This window comes from Loxodonta africana, chromosome 4 (genome assembly GCF_030014295.1).
Source record: "Loxodonta africana isolate mLoxAfr1 chromosome 4, mLoxAfr1.hap2, whole genome shotgun sequence".
NCBI lineage: Eukaryota > Metazoa > Chordata > Mammalia > Proboscidea > Elephantidae > Loxodonta > Loxodonta africana.
Window position 1 is genome coordinate 80,133,672 of NC_087345.1, and position 16,469 is coordinate 80,150,140.

General features: G+C 58.1%; 1 protein-coding gene across 2 annotated transcripts in view; it reads right to left on the reverse strand.

The window, feature by feature from the left end:
* LRP1 (LDL receptor related protein 1) overlaps positions 1-16,469 on the reverse strand; it is an 83,988-nt gene that overhangs the window by 10,910 nt on the left and 56,609 nt on the right. For both annotated transcript variants that reach the window (XM_064284018.1, XM_064284017.1), the window contains 26 exons: positions 15,139-15,328; positions 11,382-11,586; positions 10,813-11,005; positions 9,615-9,740; positions 9,313-9,441; positions 8,920-9,039; positions 8,570-8,683; positions 8,079-8,228; positions 7,877-7,999; positions 7,441-7,557; positions 7,116-7,244; positions 6,704-6,826; positions 6,469-6,609; positions 6,182-6,372; positions 4,990-5,173; positions 4,824-4,909; positions 4,493-4,612; positions 3,817-4,004; positions 3,508-3,713; positions 2,932-3,120; positions 2,178-2,326; positions 1,687-1,780; positions 1,441-1,557; positions 1,111-1,230; positions 599-721; positions 328-453 (listed from right to left, as the gene is read on the reverse strand). In XM_064284018.1, the coding sequence (XP_064140088.1) occupies positions 328-453; positions 599-721; positions 1,111-1,230; positions 1,441-1,557; positions 1,687-1,780; positions 2,178-2,326; positions 2,932-3,120; positions 3,508-3,713; positions 3,817-4,004; positions 4,493-4,612; positions 4,824-4,909; positions 4,990-5,173; positions 6,182-6,372; positions 6,469-6,609; positions 6,704-6,826; positions 7,116-7,244; positions 7,441-7,557; positions 7,877-7,999; positions 8,079-8,228; positions 8,570-8,683; positions 8,920-9,039; positions 9,313-9,441; positions 9,615-9,740; positions 10,813-11,005; positions 11,382-11,586; positions 15,139-15,328 (3,753 nt within the window). The remainder of the gene's footprint in view (positions 1-327; positions 454-598; positions 722-1,110; positions 1,231-1,440; positions 1,558-1,686; positions 1,781-2,177; positions 2,327-2,931; positions 3,121-3,507; positions 3,714-3,816; positions 4,005-4,492; positions 4,613-4,823; positions 4,910-4,989; positions 5,174-6,181; positions 6,373-6,468; positions 6,610-6,703; positions 6,827-7,115; positions 7,245-7,440; positions 7,558-7,876; positions 8,000-8,078; positions 8,229-8,569; positions 8,684-8,919; positions 9,040-9,312; positions 9,442-9,614; positions 9,741-10,812; positions 11,006-11,381; positions 11,587-15,138; positions 15,329-16,469) is intronic.

Genomic DNA, 16,469 nt, shown 5'->3' on the forward strand with positions numbered 1-16,469 from the left:
CGCTGAGGTGTGGAGTCCAGAGGAGGTTATGGGGGAGGAGGGATATGAGTGGGTGGGGAGCTGCTGTAGGAAGGGATTAACAGATCCTGTGGGACAGGCAGAGAAGATTCCGCAGAGGTACGTGCAGATGAGGTGCGAGTGGGGGCACAGAAGACGCGGGAGAAGCCTCCCTGTGCCAGTCCCACGGTGGGCACAGGAAGCCCAGTCCCAGGGCCATGATGAGAGATAGTCAGGGTCGGTCCCTGAACTCCCCCTGCAGTTCCTGGGTGCTACCCCCACCCAAGCAGAATGCCTTCCCCTGGCAGCGTGCTGGGCAGCCCCACTCACCACACTCTTCCTTGGGCTCATCTGAGCCGTCCCCACAGTCGTCCTCTCCATCACATTTCCAGCGCGCCGGGATACAGCGGCCCGAGTCCTTGCAACGGAACTCGTCCACTCCGCAGGTCATCTGGGCTGCAAGGGCCGGGCTGGGTGTGAGGGCGTGGTGTGCCATGAGGTGGGGGAGTGGGTGGGAGTGGCCCCTGAGGAGTCATATGTTGAGGACCCAGGCTGCCAGGTGTGGGGGAGATGGGAGCTACGGGAGCACTAGGCAACTCACTGCAGTTGGCGGGCTCGTCGCTGCCGTCCACACAGTCGTTGTCCCGGTCACAGACCCAGACGCGGGGGATGCAGCGCTTGGTAATGGAGCACTGGAACTGGTTGGGGGCACAGGTCACCTCAGCTGTAGGGGGTAGCGTCGTGGGTGAGAGAATGAGGATCTGCCTGTCATGTCACCCACCCAGCTCAAGATCACAGTCTTCCCCCTCCAAGCCCTGGCCCCCACCCTGCCGGCCATTTCTTGGGAAGAAGGAACAGTTTATTCCTGCCTCCCCTACCTTCCCTCCAATTGTTAAGCTTTTTGTTTTCTGGATCTGTGCACCTCAATAGCAAGCATGATGATTTTATGAGCAAACCAAGTTACGCCCAATGTAATTTATGCTGCCCATCTCACACGGCTGCTGTAGGGCAGCCAAGGCCTCTCGAAGAAGCAGTGGGGAGATTTCAACGTGACTCATGCTTCCATGCCCGTCCCCCACAGCCCGCTCCTGGCCCCCAGCCCTGGGCACTCACGGCAGTCCCTCTCATCCTCCCCGTCTCCACAGTTGTCCTGCCCATTGCAGCGGAAGATGCCAGGAATGCAGCGGTTGGTGTTGGTGCACTTGAACTGGCTGGGCAAGCAGACGTGGATGTCTGGGGGGACGGTGGGGAGGCCAGGGTAACTAACGGTGGCCGTGAGGATGAAGGGGCAAGGAGCGGCGGGGCAGGCTCAGGGTGTTGAGCAGCAGGAGGCCAGCCTGGAGGGATGGCTGCTGTTGACAGGAGCTTCCTGTGCCCTTGGTACAATATGAAATCCCCAAATCCTGGGGAGGAGGGGCACAGGGAATGGGGGCAGCCCTTTACCGCAGTTGGCCTCATCACTGTTGTCCTGGCAGTCATTGTCCCCATCACAGATGAAGGCAGGGTTTGTGCAGATGCCTGTCGAGCACTGGAACTGTCCTGGACGGCACTTGAACTCAGCTGCCAGGGAGGGGAGCTGGGCGTCAGAAGAGCCGGGGGTAGGCATGGCCGGCTGCGGTCTCTCTGGAGTCAGGCCGCCCAGACGCAGCCTGTGAGGCCCCTCCTGCCACCCCTGCCCTGGGCACTCACGACAGTCCGGGGGCTCATCCGAGTGGTCCCCGCAGTCGTCCTCGGTATCACACTTCCACCAGAAGGGGATGCACTTGTCGTTCTTGCACACAAACTGGAGGGCAGGTGGGGGCAAGAGGGGTTGGTGGGGGTCTGGGGAACTCAGAAGGTTTTCTTTTGAGGGGCTGGGATACTTCAAAGGGGTGGAGGGGTCCGAGTGTTTTGCGGGGAGGTTGAGCTGGATGGGAGGTTGGGTATGATGGGTGTGTGGAGGAAAGGGTCAGGGGTATTGGTGAGGAAGGGGCAGGGTTAGGGTGTGGGGGTGCTTGTGTGAGAGGACTGGTATAAAAGTATTGCTGTGGGGAGACAAGAGGTAGGCAAGAAATGCGGGGGTGTTAGCGTGGGAAAACCAGATGCGTGAGGCTATTCGAGCAGGTATTGGGCTCTGAGGAGGAAGTGGGGAGCTGGGGGATGGGGTGCCGGTGAAGGGGGTGAGGAGGGGGAGCCCTCACCTGGCTTGCTGTGCAGTTGGACACACAGGTGCGCCCATCGCTGCCCAGGTAGAAGTTGGTAGGGCAGGCACATTTGTGGCCACCCCTAGGGGACAGCAGGCACAGGTTGCTGCAGCCACCGTTGTTGACCTTGCAGGGGTGATTGGGCACTGCCAGAGGAAAAGCGGTTGAAGGGCGGCGGGCTGGGCCCACCTACAGGCCACTGCTTGCCAAGCCGCTGGCCTCTGGCCAAGAGAGGGAGGCATTCACGAGTAACACGTGATCTGGTCTTGCAAATGGCTGTCCCACCCACTATCCTGGGCAGAGCTGGGTGGGTCTAAATCCTGCCTCCTTCAGGAGGGAGCTGAAGGCAGACAGGAGAGGACTCTCTCAAGGTCACAGGGTCAGGGGCAGCCAGGCCTAAGGAGCCCAGCACCAGGCCTCAGCTGTGCCCTCCTTCAGCCTGCCTTCCAAGCCTGCCTGGGTAGGCTGTGCCCAGGGCCGCCCTTCTCTTGAGGCCTACTTGATGGACTTTGGGCTCTCACTGTTCTGACTCCAGGGCTGGACCCAGGGTGGGCTGCAGCTTCCCAAGGGCTGGACCATCCCCTGTCTATACCCTCCCTGAGTTTCCCGGTGCCTGGCTGGGAGTGCCCAATCAATGCTGGCGAAGGGATGGGACAGGAGCCCCTGCTGAGACTGTGGGTGTCCTAACTGCTGGGGCTGGGTCCCTTGGGCTGCCTTACCCTCCAAATGCCCTCACTCCTGGCCTCCTTACCATCTGGCTGGCGCAGGGCATGGAAGACATGCAAGTCCATGGGCCGGTGCAGCGTGCTGATGAGGAGTGTCTTGTTGGCACCCGTGGTCTTGTGGGCTCGGTTGATGGACTTTGTCTCCCAGTCAGTCCAGTAGACATAGTCCTCAAACAGGGTGAGTGCAAAGATGTGTGGGATGTCCTGGCTCAGCACTGTGAGCAGTGGGAAGACAGCACGACTGGTCAGTGCTGAGGACCTGCCAGGTGCCTACCTATGGGGCCTCATTAGGTCCCACAACAACCCTATGAGGTAAGTGTGATCCCCAGTTGCAGACGGGTAAGTGGCTTCCCACCATTGCAGAGCTAAGAAGTGGCAGAGCTAGCATTCAAACCCAGGACTGTCCAATAGAGGGTCATCCTCTACGATACTTCATGGCTTCCTCCGGGGAAGTGGGGGAGGGCTGGAGTTCCTCAACCCCCACCTTCCAACTTTCCCATCCTTGAGGCCCCGTCATCCTGGACTATACATGGCAAGGCCTGATGCCCGGTAGCTTCAGACCCCCCGTCTGCTGGCCCAGGTGGCCCCACTGGCACACTGACCAACATGGCGATTGGAGCCATCCAGGCTGGCAAACTCAATGTAGTCCTCACGGGCATCAGCCCAGTAGATGCGCTCGGTGACGTAGTCCAGTGTTAGGCCATTGGGCCACGTGATCTTGGTGTCCACAATGACGCTGCGGCCAGACCCATCCATGCCGATTCGGCCAATCAGGGAGTGGTCACCCCAGTCTGTCCAGTACAGGTACCTGGAAGGTGGGTAGGCAGTGAGCCCTGAGAGGTTCTACCATCAGTCCACCTGAGTGGACTGTCTGCTTTCAGGGGCTCTGGCAACCCTCCTTGCCCACATACCCATTTTGCACGTCGACCACCAGAGCCCTGGGCTCACTGAGGCCAGAGCTGACCAGCACCGTCCGATAGGCCCCATTGAGCTTGGACACTTCGATGGTGTCCCGGCCTTTGTCGCACCAGTACAGGTTGCCACCCACCCAGTCCACAGCCAGCCCGTCGGGGTTGCTGAGGCCTGTCCGGTGCAGCACCTACAGGCAGGGGCAGGGAAGTGAGAGCCCTGGGTGACCTGGGGTAGGACGCTCAGCTTCCTCTATGCGTAAAGTGGGACCGGGCTCATTCGCCCAGTGTTATTGGAAGGACAGTGGTTATAATGTGCCCTGCCCGTGCCCCACATTAAGTAGGTGCTCAGAAGAGGCCCCAGTCCTCTATAGGACAGAGCAAGCCCACAGTGGCTGGGAGCATCGGTCTAAGGGAGGTCAGACATAAGGTGGGACTTCCTGATAACTAGGGAGACCTGGGGATGGCATGAGGGAAGATAGGGAGGGATTGCCTCATCTGCGCTCTATGAGCTTGGAGAAGAGGGAGATGCTAGACCAGGCAGAATCATGCAACGACTCAGTGGGGGAAGGTGAAAGAAGAAAATAATCTTTGTAGGAAGTTGGAGAGAAGGGGAGATGACCTTACAACACAGGGGCGGGGTGTTTGGGGGCTTGGCTCCTGGGCCCCCATCTGTCACCTGCACACTGCTTCCATTAAGGTGCATCCTTCGGATCATGCTGCCCTGGGTGGTCACGTCTGTCCAGTAAATCATCTGCTCTCGGTAGTCAAAGTCCAGGGCGACAGCGTTGTTCAGGCCCTGGATTTGGGGGTGGGGAGAGTGGAAGATGCTGGGTATGACAGCAGGGGCCCATTTATCTCTGGGGAGAGAGCCAGCGGGCTGGAGAACTCAATAGGGGGTGATGCCCACCGGCCTGGTGGAGAGAACAGGGAAGGCAGTACTGGTTGAGGAAGGACCTCTGGGCTGACATGGGGAGACGGGCTGGGTGCAGAGGGCCTGGCTTTGGTACCTGCTTGAGCAGCGTGTAGTTGGAACCATCCAGGTTGAGCCTGCGCAGGTAGTACCGGTTGGCGAAGATCAGAAAGGGCTCCTCGTCTGGAGACAGAGGATCCTGGGCTCGGTGCCTGGCTGGGGCACTTCTAGTCCTCCCCGCCCCCTCCAAGTGCCCATCATACCAGTGACAGCTTTGCAGCTGTGGGGGTGGCCGCCGCGGGGGGCATAGCCCTCCACGCACAGACACTTGTAGCTGCCGTGGGTGTTGATGCAGCGCTGGCTGCAGGGGAAGGTGGTGCTGCACTCATCCACATCTGCGCACGTTCGGCCGTCGTCCTTTAGCCGGAAGCCGGGGCGGCAGCGGCACTGTGAGCAAAGAGAGCCCGGGGCTGAGGTGGTGCAGGGGCCTGTGTGGTGAACACCATGCCCCAAAAGCTGCGGGTCTCACACCCTTCAGACCTGGGGTTAGAAGCCCTCTCGGGGCTCCAACTTCTCCCACCCTGGACAGCTAACTCTGGGGCGGAAGCTCAACCATGCTGGTGGGGAGGGAGCACCGGTCTAAGAGAGGTCAGATGTATGGAGGACTTCCTGATAATTAGCGATACCTGGGGATGGCGTAAGGGGACCTCAGGGAGGAAATGCCTGGTCTACACTCTCTTGGCTTGGACGAGAGGGAGAAGTCAACCCAACCAACCCACCCAGCAGGCTGGTTCTCACCCCCACTGAAACCACTCTCTGAGGCCACCAGTGGCCTCCATGTTTCTCCACCCAAAGAAGGAGGCTCAGGCTTCATTCTACATGGCCCAGGGCATCATTTGACAGAGCTGATCATGCTCTCCTCCTTGAAACGCCTTCCTCACTTGGCTAGTCTCCTCCCACCCCAGCAGCGGCTCCTCTGCCAGTCCCCTCATTGCTTTGAACTCTCAGCATTGGTGAGCCCCCAGGGCCAGGCCAGAGCCAGGCTACACTCACTCCTTGGGGACCTTATCTAGGCTCATGCATTTGGACAGCATCTTGACGGTGATGATGGCCAGATTTCCATCTGCAGTCTGGACCTATCCCTTGAACTCCAGAATGTATGTCTGGTGCCTACTTGACATCTGCATTCCCTTTTCTCTCACACCCTCATCCTGTCTGACAGCAAATCCTGCTGGCTTCTACATTCCAAACAGAAGCAGCATCCAGCCAAGCAGAGGTTCCTGCTCACTGCTGCATCCCCAGTGCCTAGAACACTGCCTGGCACAGGGTAGGTGCTGGGAATGAACACTTGCTAAAGGAATGGATGAACGAGTGAATGAATGAGTGAGGGAGTGGAAAAAGGAGTTCCTGCCAGGCCAGGGGAAGTGGAGTTGCCCACTGCGGGGCTGGGCACACCTTGAAGCCAATCTTGAGGTCTTCACAGTCCTGGCTGCAGCCACTGAGCTTGCGGCTGAGACACTCGTTGATGTGGCAGCCACGCTCATCCGAGCCGTCGCCACAGTCATCCTGCCTGTTGCAAAGCAGCACCTCGGCCACACAGCGCCCGCTGCTGCATAGGAACTGGGACGAAGCATTGCACTTGTGCTCTGGGGGGACAGGGGTGGCAGGTCAGTGGGACCGTGGGCAGTCTGGGAATGGGGAGGAAGGGGTGAGGATGCGCAGAGGAGCTGCGTGGGGCCCACCTGAGCTGGTGCAATGTGGGTTCTTGGGAGCCTCATCGCTCTGGTCGTGGCAGTCGTTCTCACCATCACACTCCCACTGGCGGGAGCTCAGACAGCGCCCATTGGCACAGCGGAACTCGTTGGGACCGCAGGTTGGGTACTCTGGGGGAGGGAGGAGCTGGTGAAGTAGGTACCCTGGGCACAGCCTATGCCCCGCATGGGCAGACCCTGCCTCCCGGGCAGCTCCACGGCTCACCACACTCAGGGGATTCATCGGAGCCATCTGCACAGTCACGGTCATGGTCACACACAAAGTGCTTGGGGATGCACTGGCGGTTCTGGCACATGAACTCACGGCCGTCGCAGGTGCTGTTGTATACTGTGGGCAGAGGCGGCCACAGCCCTCAGCCGGGCCCCAGCACCCCTTCCCGGCCCACTGCCTCTCCCAGCCCTCAGTTTTGAACTGGCCCCCCTGCCCTTGGTAGAATGGAAGCAGCACTGGATGGGGAGTCTGGACACCTGGGTTGTAGACATGGCTCTGCCACCAACTGACTGTGTGACCCTCACTAAAGCCACTTCCTCTCCTTCAACCTCAGTTTCTCCCTCTGTCAAGTGAGTCTGTGGCCATTTCCCGTCCACCCCTACTCGTTGTGGCCCCTGCCACTCACAGCAGCCAGCTGCGACGCTCTCATCAGCACCGTCAGCACAGTCTTTGTCCCCATCACAGAGCCAGCGTTCAGGCACGCACACGTGGGTGCCCGGGCAGGAGAAGGAAGAGGGGCCACATGTTTTGCCTTCTGTTGGGGGAATAGGAGCCACTGAGAGACTCAGGAGCAGGTCCCTGCTGCCCACCCTCCCCCACCCCAGCTGGGCAGCTGTGATGACGTCAGCCCTGCTGTGCGGTGCCGTGTGCTCATGCGTGGGTGTACATGTGTGCGCGTGCAGCGTCCCTCCCTACCTGGGGTACCCCACCCGATTCCCGCCTCTTCTCACCACAGTGAGCTGCCTCGTCTGAGCCATCCCCGCAGTCATCGCTGCCATCGCACAGCCACTGCTTGGAGATGCAGCGATGGTTCTGGCACTCGAACTGGGTCTCGGAGCAGAATTTGTCTAGGGCAGCCGGAAACCATAGTTAGACTGGGAGGAGAAGGGAGGTGGTGGACACTCAGCTGGGCAGGCAGACGCCAGGGAAGGATGGGAGAGATACCACAGTACTCCTCTTTTAGGAGGCTCAGTAAGAACCAGAGAAATGGTCCCCCGTACTGAGCCCAAGTCTGGAGTGTGAAGGCCGTGGCACACCCCTCTCCAAAGAGGGGACTAAGAGTTGGGGCCTGGCCAGGATCCCTGTGGCTCTGGTGAAGCCCCTCCACCCCCAGCACAAGGTCCTCTGGGCTCCCACTGGGACGGTGGGGTGCTGGCGGTCACTCACTGCAGTGGGTCTCATCCTCGCCATGCTCACAGTCGTCCTCCTTGTCACATGTCCAGCTCATGGGGATGCAGCGCCCACTGGGGCAGGCGAAGTAATTTAGGGGGCACCTGGGGCGCTTCATACCTGGGGAGCAAGGGAAGGTATGAGGGAACTCCCACCCTTGGGGCCCGCCACCCGCTGCATACCTGCCCACTGGCCGGACCTGGGCAGTCCCGCTCGTCGCTGTAGTCACCACAGTCGTTGGCTCCATCGCACACCCAGCTTGGGGCATAGCAGAGGGAGGTCCGCTCGCAGGGCTGGAAGAGCACGCCCTTCACCCCCAGGCGGAAGTAGCTGCTGCAGTCAGTGGCGCCTGCGGGGGTGGGCAGTAAGAGGTGATATCTGGCTCCCCCAAAACCCGCCCTCCCCAGGGCAGCTACTGGCCCACACAGCCCCTTTGTGTGTTTCAGACAGAGGTGTCTGCCAGGAAGTTGTCCATGATGAGGCGCTGTGGAGCCCTCCATGCCCTCCCTGGATCCCAGGGCAGAAGAGCCTGACAGAGACAGGGTGTGGGCACTGAAGCTGGCATGTGGGGGCACAGCGAGGCAGAGAGGAACAAGGACAGGAGCAGAAGTGCCCAAAGTATGGGAGGGGCAGGAGAGAGAGAGCTGGGCTGCAGAGCCCAGGAGAGACAGGAAGGCAAGTATCACTCACTGCAGTTCATCTCATCCGAGGCGTCCTCACAGTCCACAAACTGGTTGCATCGGCTGGAGTTCCCAATGCAGGTCCCATCTCGGCAGCGGAATTCGCCCACACTACAGGCTGTCTCTGAAACAGCACCCGCCAGGGCCATCAGCCAGAGGCCTCCCCTTCGGGCCAGGAGCAGCCAAAGCACCTGCCCTGGGCCCGTCATAAGGGTGTCCTGAACCAGAGCCTTTGGGGCCTGGGGACAAGAGCTCAGCAGTGGGGGTGTGGGGGGAGAGGCTCAAGACACAGGGCAGGAGGTCAGGCTCAAATGAGGGGTCCAAGGCCCAGGGCACGGCAGGCCAGCAGCGTCCACTCACTGTTGCAGGGGATCTCGTCAGAGCCATCCCCGCAGTCGTCTGCCCCGTTACACCACAGCATGTTGGACACACAGCGCCCGTTGCTGCACTGGCGGAAAGTCTTCTTGCAGCGGCGTGAGTCTGTGCAGGGGGTTGAGGCACCAGTCAGCACAGGGTACAGAGAAGGGGGCACCTCCAGTGAGATGCTGTGTGTTTACTTCCTTGACGAGTGTGTGTCGGTCTCTGCTATGGGCCTGGCATGGGCTAATGTGCTCATTCGCGGGTCATGGGGCTGGGCCATGGAGTCTGTGCTCCTCTCACTCCCGTGTCCACCCTGTGGGGGCTGAGGCTGGTGAGTCGGGATGAAGGGCTTGGGGAGCTCTGGGATGGCAGGGGCTGGGGTGGGCTCCTTACTGCAGTAGGAGGGTTTCTCATCGGACTTGTCCTTGCAGTGGGAGACACCGTCGCAGGTCAGGCTGAAGTTGATGCATTCCCCACTGGCACACTCGAACTCGTCTTGGGCTCGGCATGAGGAATTTACCGCTGGGGGGTGGGGAACGGAACACAGTGAGCCTAAGTGCTGGGGACCCTGGCGTCCTCCCCGCCCCATCAGGATGGAGATCATCCTGTTTCTCCTGGGGCGGGGTGCGGCCGAGCTGTCGGAGAGCCTGGGAGGAGGAAGCTCCAGTCCCAGGGTCCCTGCCAGCCCCCCTCACCCCGGCAGGTGAAGTCCTCCTGCAGGATACGGCCTCCTCGGCAGGAGCAGTTGACGTGGCCTTGGTGGGTGAGCAGACACAGGTCCTGGCAGCCCCCGTTGTTGACGCGGCATGGGGAAAGTTCACCTGAGGCAGGGGTGGGCCAGAGTCGGGCTGAAGAATGCTGGCTGCTGTGCCCCACACACGCCCCCACCCACATACAGCGTCACTGCGCTTCCTGGCCCTGGCAAAGCGGTGCACGGTGGAGTGGGGATGACACACTGGAGAGGGCTGGGGGTGCTGGCAGGGAAGGCTGCTACGGGGAGGCCTGCGGTGAGGAATGTTCTGGGATGGGTCTACGGTTGAGAATGTGCTTGTCTTATAGAGGGTGGCGTAGGATTGGTAGTGTGTTTCAGGGAGGTCCTAGTCTAAGGAGCCCTGAGGTCATGTGTGCAGCACGGATCTCAGGGCGTGTATGGGGAGTGTGTGGGAGGCCTGGGAAAGCCGTGGACCTGTCTGTGTGAACTGCTGTCAGCCAGGCTGGTGTGAGCGGGTCTGTGTGTAGGCATGCTGAGGATGGGTGCAGGCAGAGCCTGGGGTGGAGTGTGATTAGGTTCTGGAGTGTGTGGCTCCAGGTGGGGATGACCAGGGCATGCGGTGGGTGTGCCCAAGATGTGACCCTGTGGGGGATGTTATGATGTGTGTGTATTTGAGTATGCAGGAGAGTGAGGGCTTTGGAGGACAGGGGCCCAAGTGTATGCAAGTCTGTGTGTGTGTATGCACTGATGTTTTGGAGACCTGAAGCAGAGGGGTGTTGTTGTTGCTGGCTGCCATCCAGTCACCTCCCAACTTGGGGTGACCCTGTGCACAATGGGATCGGACCACTGTGATCCATAGGGTTTTCACTGGCTGATTTCCAGAAATAGATCGCCAGGCCTTTCTTCCTAGTCTGTCTTAGTCTGGAAGCTCCGATAAAACTTGTTCAATACCTCAGCAACATGCAAGCCTCCACCGACAGAAGGGTGGTGCCTGCGGGTGAGGTGCACGGAAGGCCTGAATTCTGCCATGGAACCACCACTGCTCCCTGCAGGAGTATTAGGTGTCATGGAGTTTCTTGGGGATGAAGGTGTGCAGGTTTGTGTTGCACATGGAAGCCCTAGGGGGCAGGACCCAGGGTGAAGTGTGTGTACATAAAGCTGGGGGTGGTAGCACTACTCACAGCTGTTTGTGTCATTGGCCACGGCGATGATGCCCATGGGCTGCTGGGGAATGTCCACACGCAGCAGCTTCATGTCACTGCCCACGAACTTGTTGGCCCGCTGCACTGCCCGCCGAACCCAGTCGGTCCAGAAGATGTGCTCCCCGTACACTGCCAGCCCGAACGGGTGGACCGGCTCCGACTTCAGGATCACCTGTGGGCACAGCACTGTCACCGTCACGGGCCCAGCTCAGGCCTCTCACCTGACTCTGCTCCAGGGATGAGGGGGGCCTGGCACTGGCACAGACCCTGACAGTCACAGAATGGGAAGAACCCACAGTGGCCTCTAGTCATCTTCCTCAATTAATTGATGAGGAAACCAAGCCCAGGCAAGCTAGGGGTTGCCCAAGGCTGCACAGTGAAGTGCCAGTGCCAGCCCTCATTCTGTCCCAGCTCTTCCTACCATGCCACGTCACCTCCCTGTGCTGGCTCTCTGTGCCTGGACAATCTCCTCCTTGGCTGACAGGCCCTCCCCTGACCCCAGCCTCCCCTCACGCCAGCCCCCCACCTGCCCACCCTGGCAGACTCACATAGCGGTGGGAGCCGTCATACTCGCACCGTTCAATCTTGTCCAGGGTAGCGTCAGAGAAGTAGAGCTTCTCGGCCCGGTGGTCGATGGCCAGGCCATTGGGTGTGCGGATGTCCTTCTCGATGAGAGTCAGGACATTGGCACCTGACAGGGCCGCCCGCATGATGCTGGGGTGTTGCTCGTTCCAGTTGGTCCAGAACATCAGGCTGGGGAATGAGAGGGGTAGAGGGATCCGAAGTCAACGCCAGAGAACCCACCAGGAGCACCCAGGAACCCGCATGGAGAGCACAGGCCAGGGTGTGTAGAACCCAGGGGCCAGCCAACGTATGAGCCAGACCCCAGAGCACAGCCAACCTCAGAGCCCATGAAGGTGAACACAGCCCAGATGCCCAGGAAGGAATGGGCTGTAGTGCAGACAGTTCATGTACTATGTATGCACGTATGCAGGTGTGTGCGTGTGCCTGTGTGTGTGCATACCTCAGTGTGTGTGAAACCACCATCCCTGTGTACTGAGAGACAGTGGTGCAAAGTGAGTCAGGCTCTGTGGGCTCCAACATGCACCAGATAGGTAACCTTAGGTAAGTTATGAACCTCCCTGTGCCTCGGTTTCCTCCTCTATGAAGTCAGGATAGTAATACCTGATTCAGAGTGGTTGAGAGATGAAAGCAGTTAATATCCATCTCAGTGAGAGATGGCAAATACTACGTGACTCTCTTCTATGATTTATCCCTGCAGTGAACCTGACTCTTTTCCAAATCACCCAGTAAACCCTTGTTGAGTGTCTAGTGTGTCTTAGTCTCAGGGATACATAGATCCTCCCTTCAAGAAGTCCTAGAGAATCACCTTCTCCATAACTTAGCCTTTTGCTATGTGGGGTTTGAGCCCCAGCTCTGACCTTGAATTAGCTCTGACCTTGAATGAGCCCCTTCACCCCTCTGAGACTTGGCTTCCTCACTAGTGAAGGAGGCGATGGGATAGCACCGGCTCCCAATTATGCCGTGCTTCTGCGGGGGGAGTAGTGGTGAGGTTTGGGAGATGAGGTGGAAGGACCAGGGATGGTCAAGCACTACACTGGGTTGTGGCAACGTGTGATCCTCAGACCCCTGCATTCAGTCATGACTCCTGGACCCTCAGATCCCAAGATTCTCACTCAGTTAGGTCTGGGGTGGGGCCAAGGAACCAGGGCCTTCCAGCGCTCCTCAGGTGATCCTCGTGCATACTGAAGTTTGAGAACCATCGAGCTACTGGAAACCCAAATGCTGTTCTCCAGTTCTCTGACAGGACTACCCGCTGCTTCCCACCCCAATGCCTCTGCACCCCTCCCCTCTGCGCTCCCTTGTTCTGGCCACAGCTCTCTCCTCCACCTGGTGTACTTGTCTCCTCATACCTCTCCAGGTCTCACTCTTTTTACGCCCCCTCCCACCAGTGAATCGCTTCCGTCCACTGTGCTCAGTGGGAGAAAGACGCTCCTTCTCCCTTTGGCAGATGCTGGCTGCTCTGGAGCTTATGAGCCTAAGGCTCGTCCTGGAGAAGGGGCAGGGGCTTCTGATGCCTCTGGAATCAGAATGAGACGTGGCACGGAGTTTGGAGGGAGGTGTCATCTCCCTCTGGCCTCCAAAAGAGAAAACAGGTGTCTTGGGGATGGCTGCTATGAGTCAGAATTAACTCGATGGCAAAGGTTTATGGTTTTTAGGGGTGGCTGCTAGAGTCATTTTTTTGGACTTGTTGGTCCCCACCAGGGTCTTCCACACCCTCAGGTGGAGTCCAGCTCAGTACCTGTGGTGAGAGGATTTCCTCTTACCGCTGACAGACTGCTACGTGTGGTAGAGTTACACAGGATGCAACCCTAGATTGAGTCTGGTAAACAACTCCCCAGGAAGAGAACGTGGAGAGGGAGGGGAGAGAGGCTTGTCCTGAGGGGGCAGTCCACCAGAACCAGGCATGTGGGAGACTTTCTAACCCTCCTCTGTGAACTCCCTGAGCCCATCAGTGAGTCCCCAGTGCCATGCAGACAGGCTCAACAGGAAGCTGGTTGTCTGTAGCTCTGTGCTCCCCCTGTCTGGGTTCATACAGGCTCCTTCCAGCTCCTCTAAAATGCCTGCTCCTTCTGATCATGGGAGGGCCTTCTCCAAGACAGGTCAGCTCTTCCTCCTAAAGCCTCTGTTGTCTGTTGTCCTGCCTCTCCTTCAGTCAACTCATTACCCTTCAGCTCACATGTTGCCTCCCCAACAAGTGCCCCATGTCCGCCTGGGTCAGGCAGGTCCTGTTACATTCCCAGAGAGCCGCCGCAGCCTCATCATGAGTGGAATCGAATAAGCTCTCCACCTTATGAGCCAGGGCTGATGTCTGTCTCATTCTCCACTGCATTCTCAGCACCTCATCGGTTCTCAGAAGCATTTGCTGAGTGAATGACTACATCCCCTGGGCCCAGAGGAAAGGAACTTGGTGGCCAGGTGTGAGGAGCTTCTGAGGCTGTGAGGTTGACTGGTGCCTCTGGGACGGGGGGCAGAAAGGCAGGGGGTCCAGCAAGAGGGCCCTCCACAGAGGTTCCAGGCCTACAAGAGACAGGCCCTGGGGCCAGCCCGATAGGTGAAGTCCCTAAGGTTTGTCATCAGCTGTGAGGAGTCAGACAGCCCCACCGGGCAGGGCGAGGCGGGGAGAACAGAGGGTCCTTGTGCTGGGTCAGCTGTGCCAGGTTGGCTGGCTGGGCTGGACTTGAACTACCCCAGGGAAAGGAACCTAGGCTCAGTACACTCACCATTTCTATGTAGTTGCTTTTGGGTTTTGTTTGTTCCTTAGTTTCCTAGTAAAGCTTTTTGAAAAAATTCCAAGCGCTGCTGAATTCAGGGGAAAAGAGTTTTGTTCACATGTGGGTCAGGATTGCTAAGGCAAGGGGGGTAGCTCGTGGTGAGGGCAGGGCTGGTCCTGCCAGAGAACAGAGCAGGCAGAGACTGGATGGACCTCCGTGGGGAGAGAGCTGAGAGCACCCCCCAACCAGTGTTTCCTTCCCAGCTCTTCCTGGCTTGTGTTTTCAACTCCTTTGCAAAAAGACCCCAATTTCCCGTGCCACCCTTAGGCCTGCCTAGGTCCCCAGGGGGTAGGGTTCCCTCTGCTGTCCTTCCCGCCTTGAACTTTCCCTCCTCCAGGCTTTTGCTCAGACACGCCCCCCTGTCTAGACTGCCCTTCCCCAGCTTTCCCACTCCCGGGCCCTGTGCTGACCCATCACCTCTGTTCTTCCTCCTGACCATCCCATACAGCCCTGTGCGGGTCATTATTGCTTCCTGTGAATGTGATTTATCTCCCCAGCCAGGTGGCTTGAACGGGCCCAGCCTGGGGCTTTCACACAGCCAGTGTTCAATGAATATTCTTTGCCCAAAGCTTTCAGTCCCTGAGATACAGAGAGACTGAGCTAACATGTGCCTCCAACATGGCTGTCTGATGCACGAATCAATTTTCACAACGTCAGCAATGTTCTTCACATCCCCTGATCCTCTCCTTGGTTCAGACACCTGAAATAGTATTATCCTCACATCATAGATGAGGAAACTGAAGCTCTGAGAGGTTACACAGTTCACCCAAGCTCACACAGCAAAAAAGTGGTCGAGCTTTGGATTAGAGCCTGCCCCTCCTGCCTCTCACAGGGTGGAGTTTCTGCCACCCTGTGGCCCCCCAACTTCCCCTCACACTGCTCCCCATTCCCTGCCTGGGTTTCCCTGGCCCCCTATTTCCCTACTTTCCCCCTCAGGCCCATAGCTCACTTCTGGCACTCATCCAGCACGAAGGCCCGAGGGTGGTCATCCCCAGACATGGTGATGACTGTCTCCCGTTCGAATGCCCCTGGGCGGGTCTGGTCCACAGTGTGGCGGGTGATGGTGGACGTCGTGTAGCTTGTCCAGTAGAGTGTGTCCCAGCCACGGTGGTAAGCCAGGCCTTCCACGGAGCCCACATCTTGGGGGAGACAGGAGTGATGGTGGGTCAGGAGGGACAAGAGAGCAGAGCTGAAGGGGGCAACCTGGGCAGGAGCTAAGGGGGCAGCCTGGCCTGCTCTGGGTCTCCCGATCCCCTGGTACATGGGGGTTGGGAGGGCAAGTGTGGGAGTTGGAGAGTGTGTAGGGGCAGGCAGGGAGGGCTCTGACCCCTCCCACCCCTTCCTATTTTCCACCAAAATGATCCATGGTCCATCTCCCTCACCTTTCTTCCTACAACTCCCCCTTTGGGCAGATTTGGCTTTAGGTGGTAGTCATACTTTTTTGGAGCTAGAGTTCTGCCAAGTTGGGTGGAAACTGGATTTCAATAAATCGAACCCTACTTGGGCTGTATTGAGGAGCAGCCTGCTTGAAGAGACCCTGCACTGGATTATTTTATAAAGAAAACTTCTTAAACTCAGGATAAAGCACTAAATGCACAATGAGAGACCTACAGCTGAACAGCAGTTCAAAAGAAAAGGACTCAGGGGTTTTGCTGGCTTCAGGCTGTCTGACAATGTGGTTGCCAAAAGGTTGCAATATTAGAAGTGCTGTAGTCTGAGCAAGGGTAGTGACAGTTATGCCAGTCTCTCCTGATCAAGCTACAGTTACAGAGTATTGAGTTCAGCTTTGGACACTACATTTTTAGACAGACAACCTGGACAAAGTGAAGCAGAATATGTCCAGAGGAAGCTGAAAGAACAGGTCTGTTTTTTTCATCACTGTATATCCAGCACCCAGCTCAGTGCCTGGCCAGTCTTTATGGACTAGATGAATAAATAATGAGTCAAAGGACCTGGGGGCATCCAGCATGAAAAGAGAAAACTGTTCTCGTTGGGTGCCAAATCGATTTTGACTCATAGCAACCACAGGTGATAGAGTAGAACTGTAATCTTCACAGAAGCAGACCACCAGGTCTTTTCTCCTGCAGAGCCACTGGGTGGGTTCAAACTGCCAATCTTGCAGATTGGCAGTCGAGCGCTTAACTGTTCTGCCACCAGGCAGTCTGCAAAGAGCTGAAAGGTTGTCCTGTGGATGACAGCTCTAACAACCATCACTACTCTTCATGGAGCAAGGACTACGTGGCGTGCCCTGTGCTGACCCGAGTTTTCACTGCATCGCTT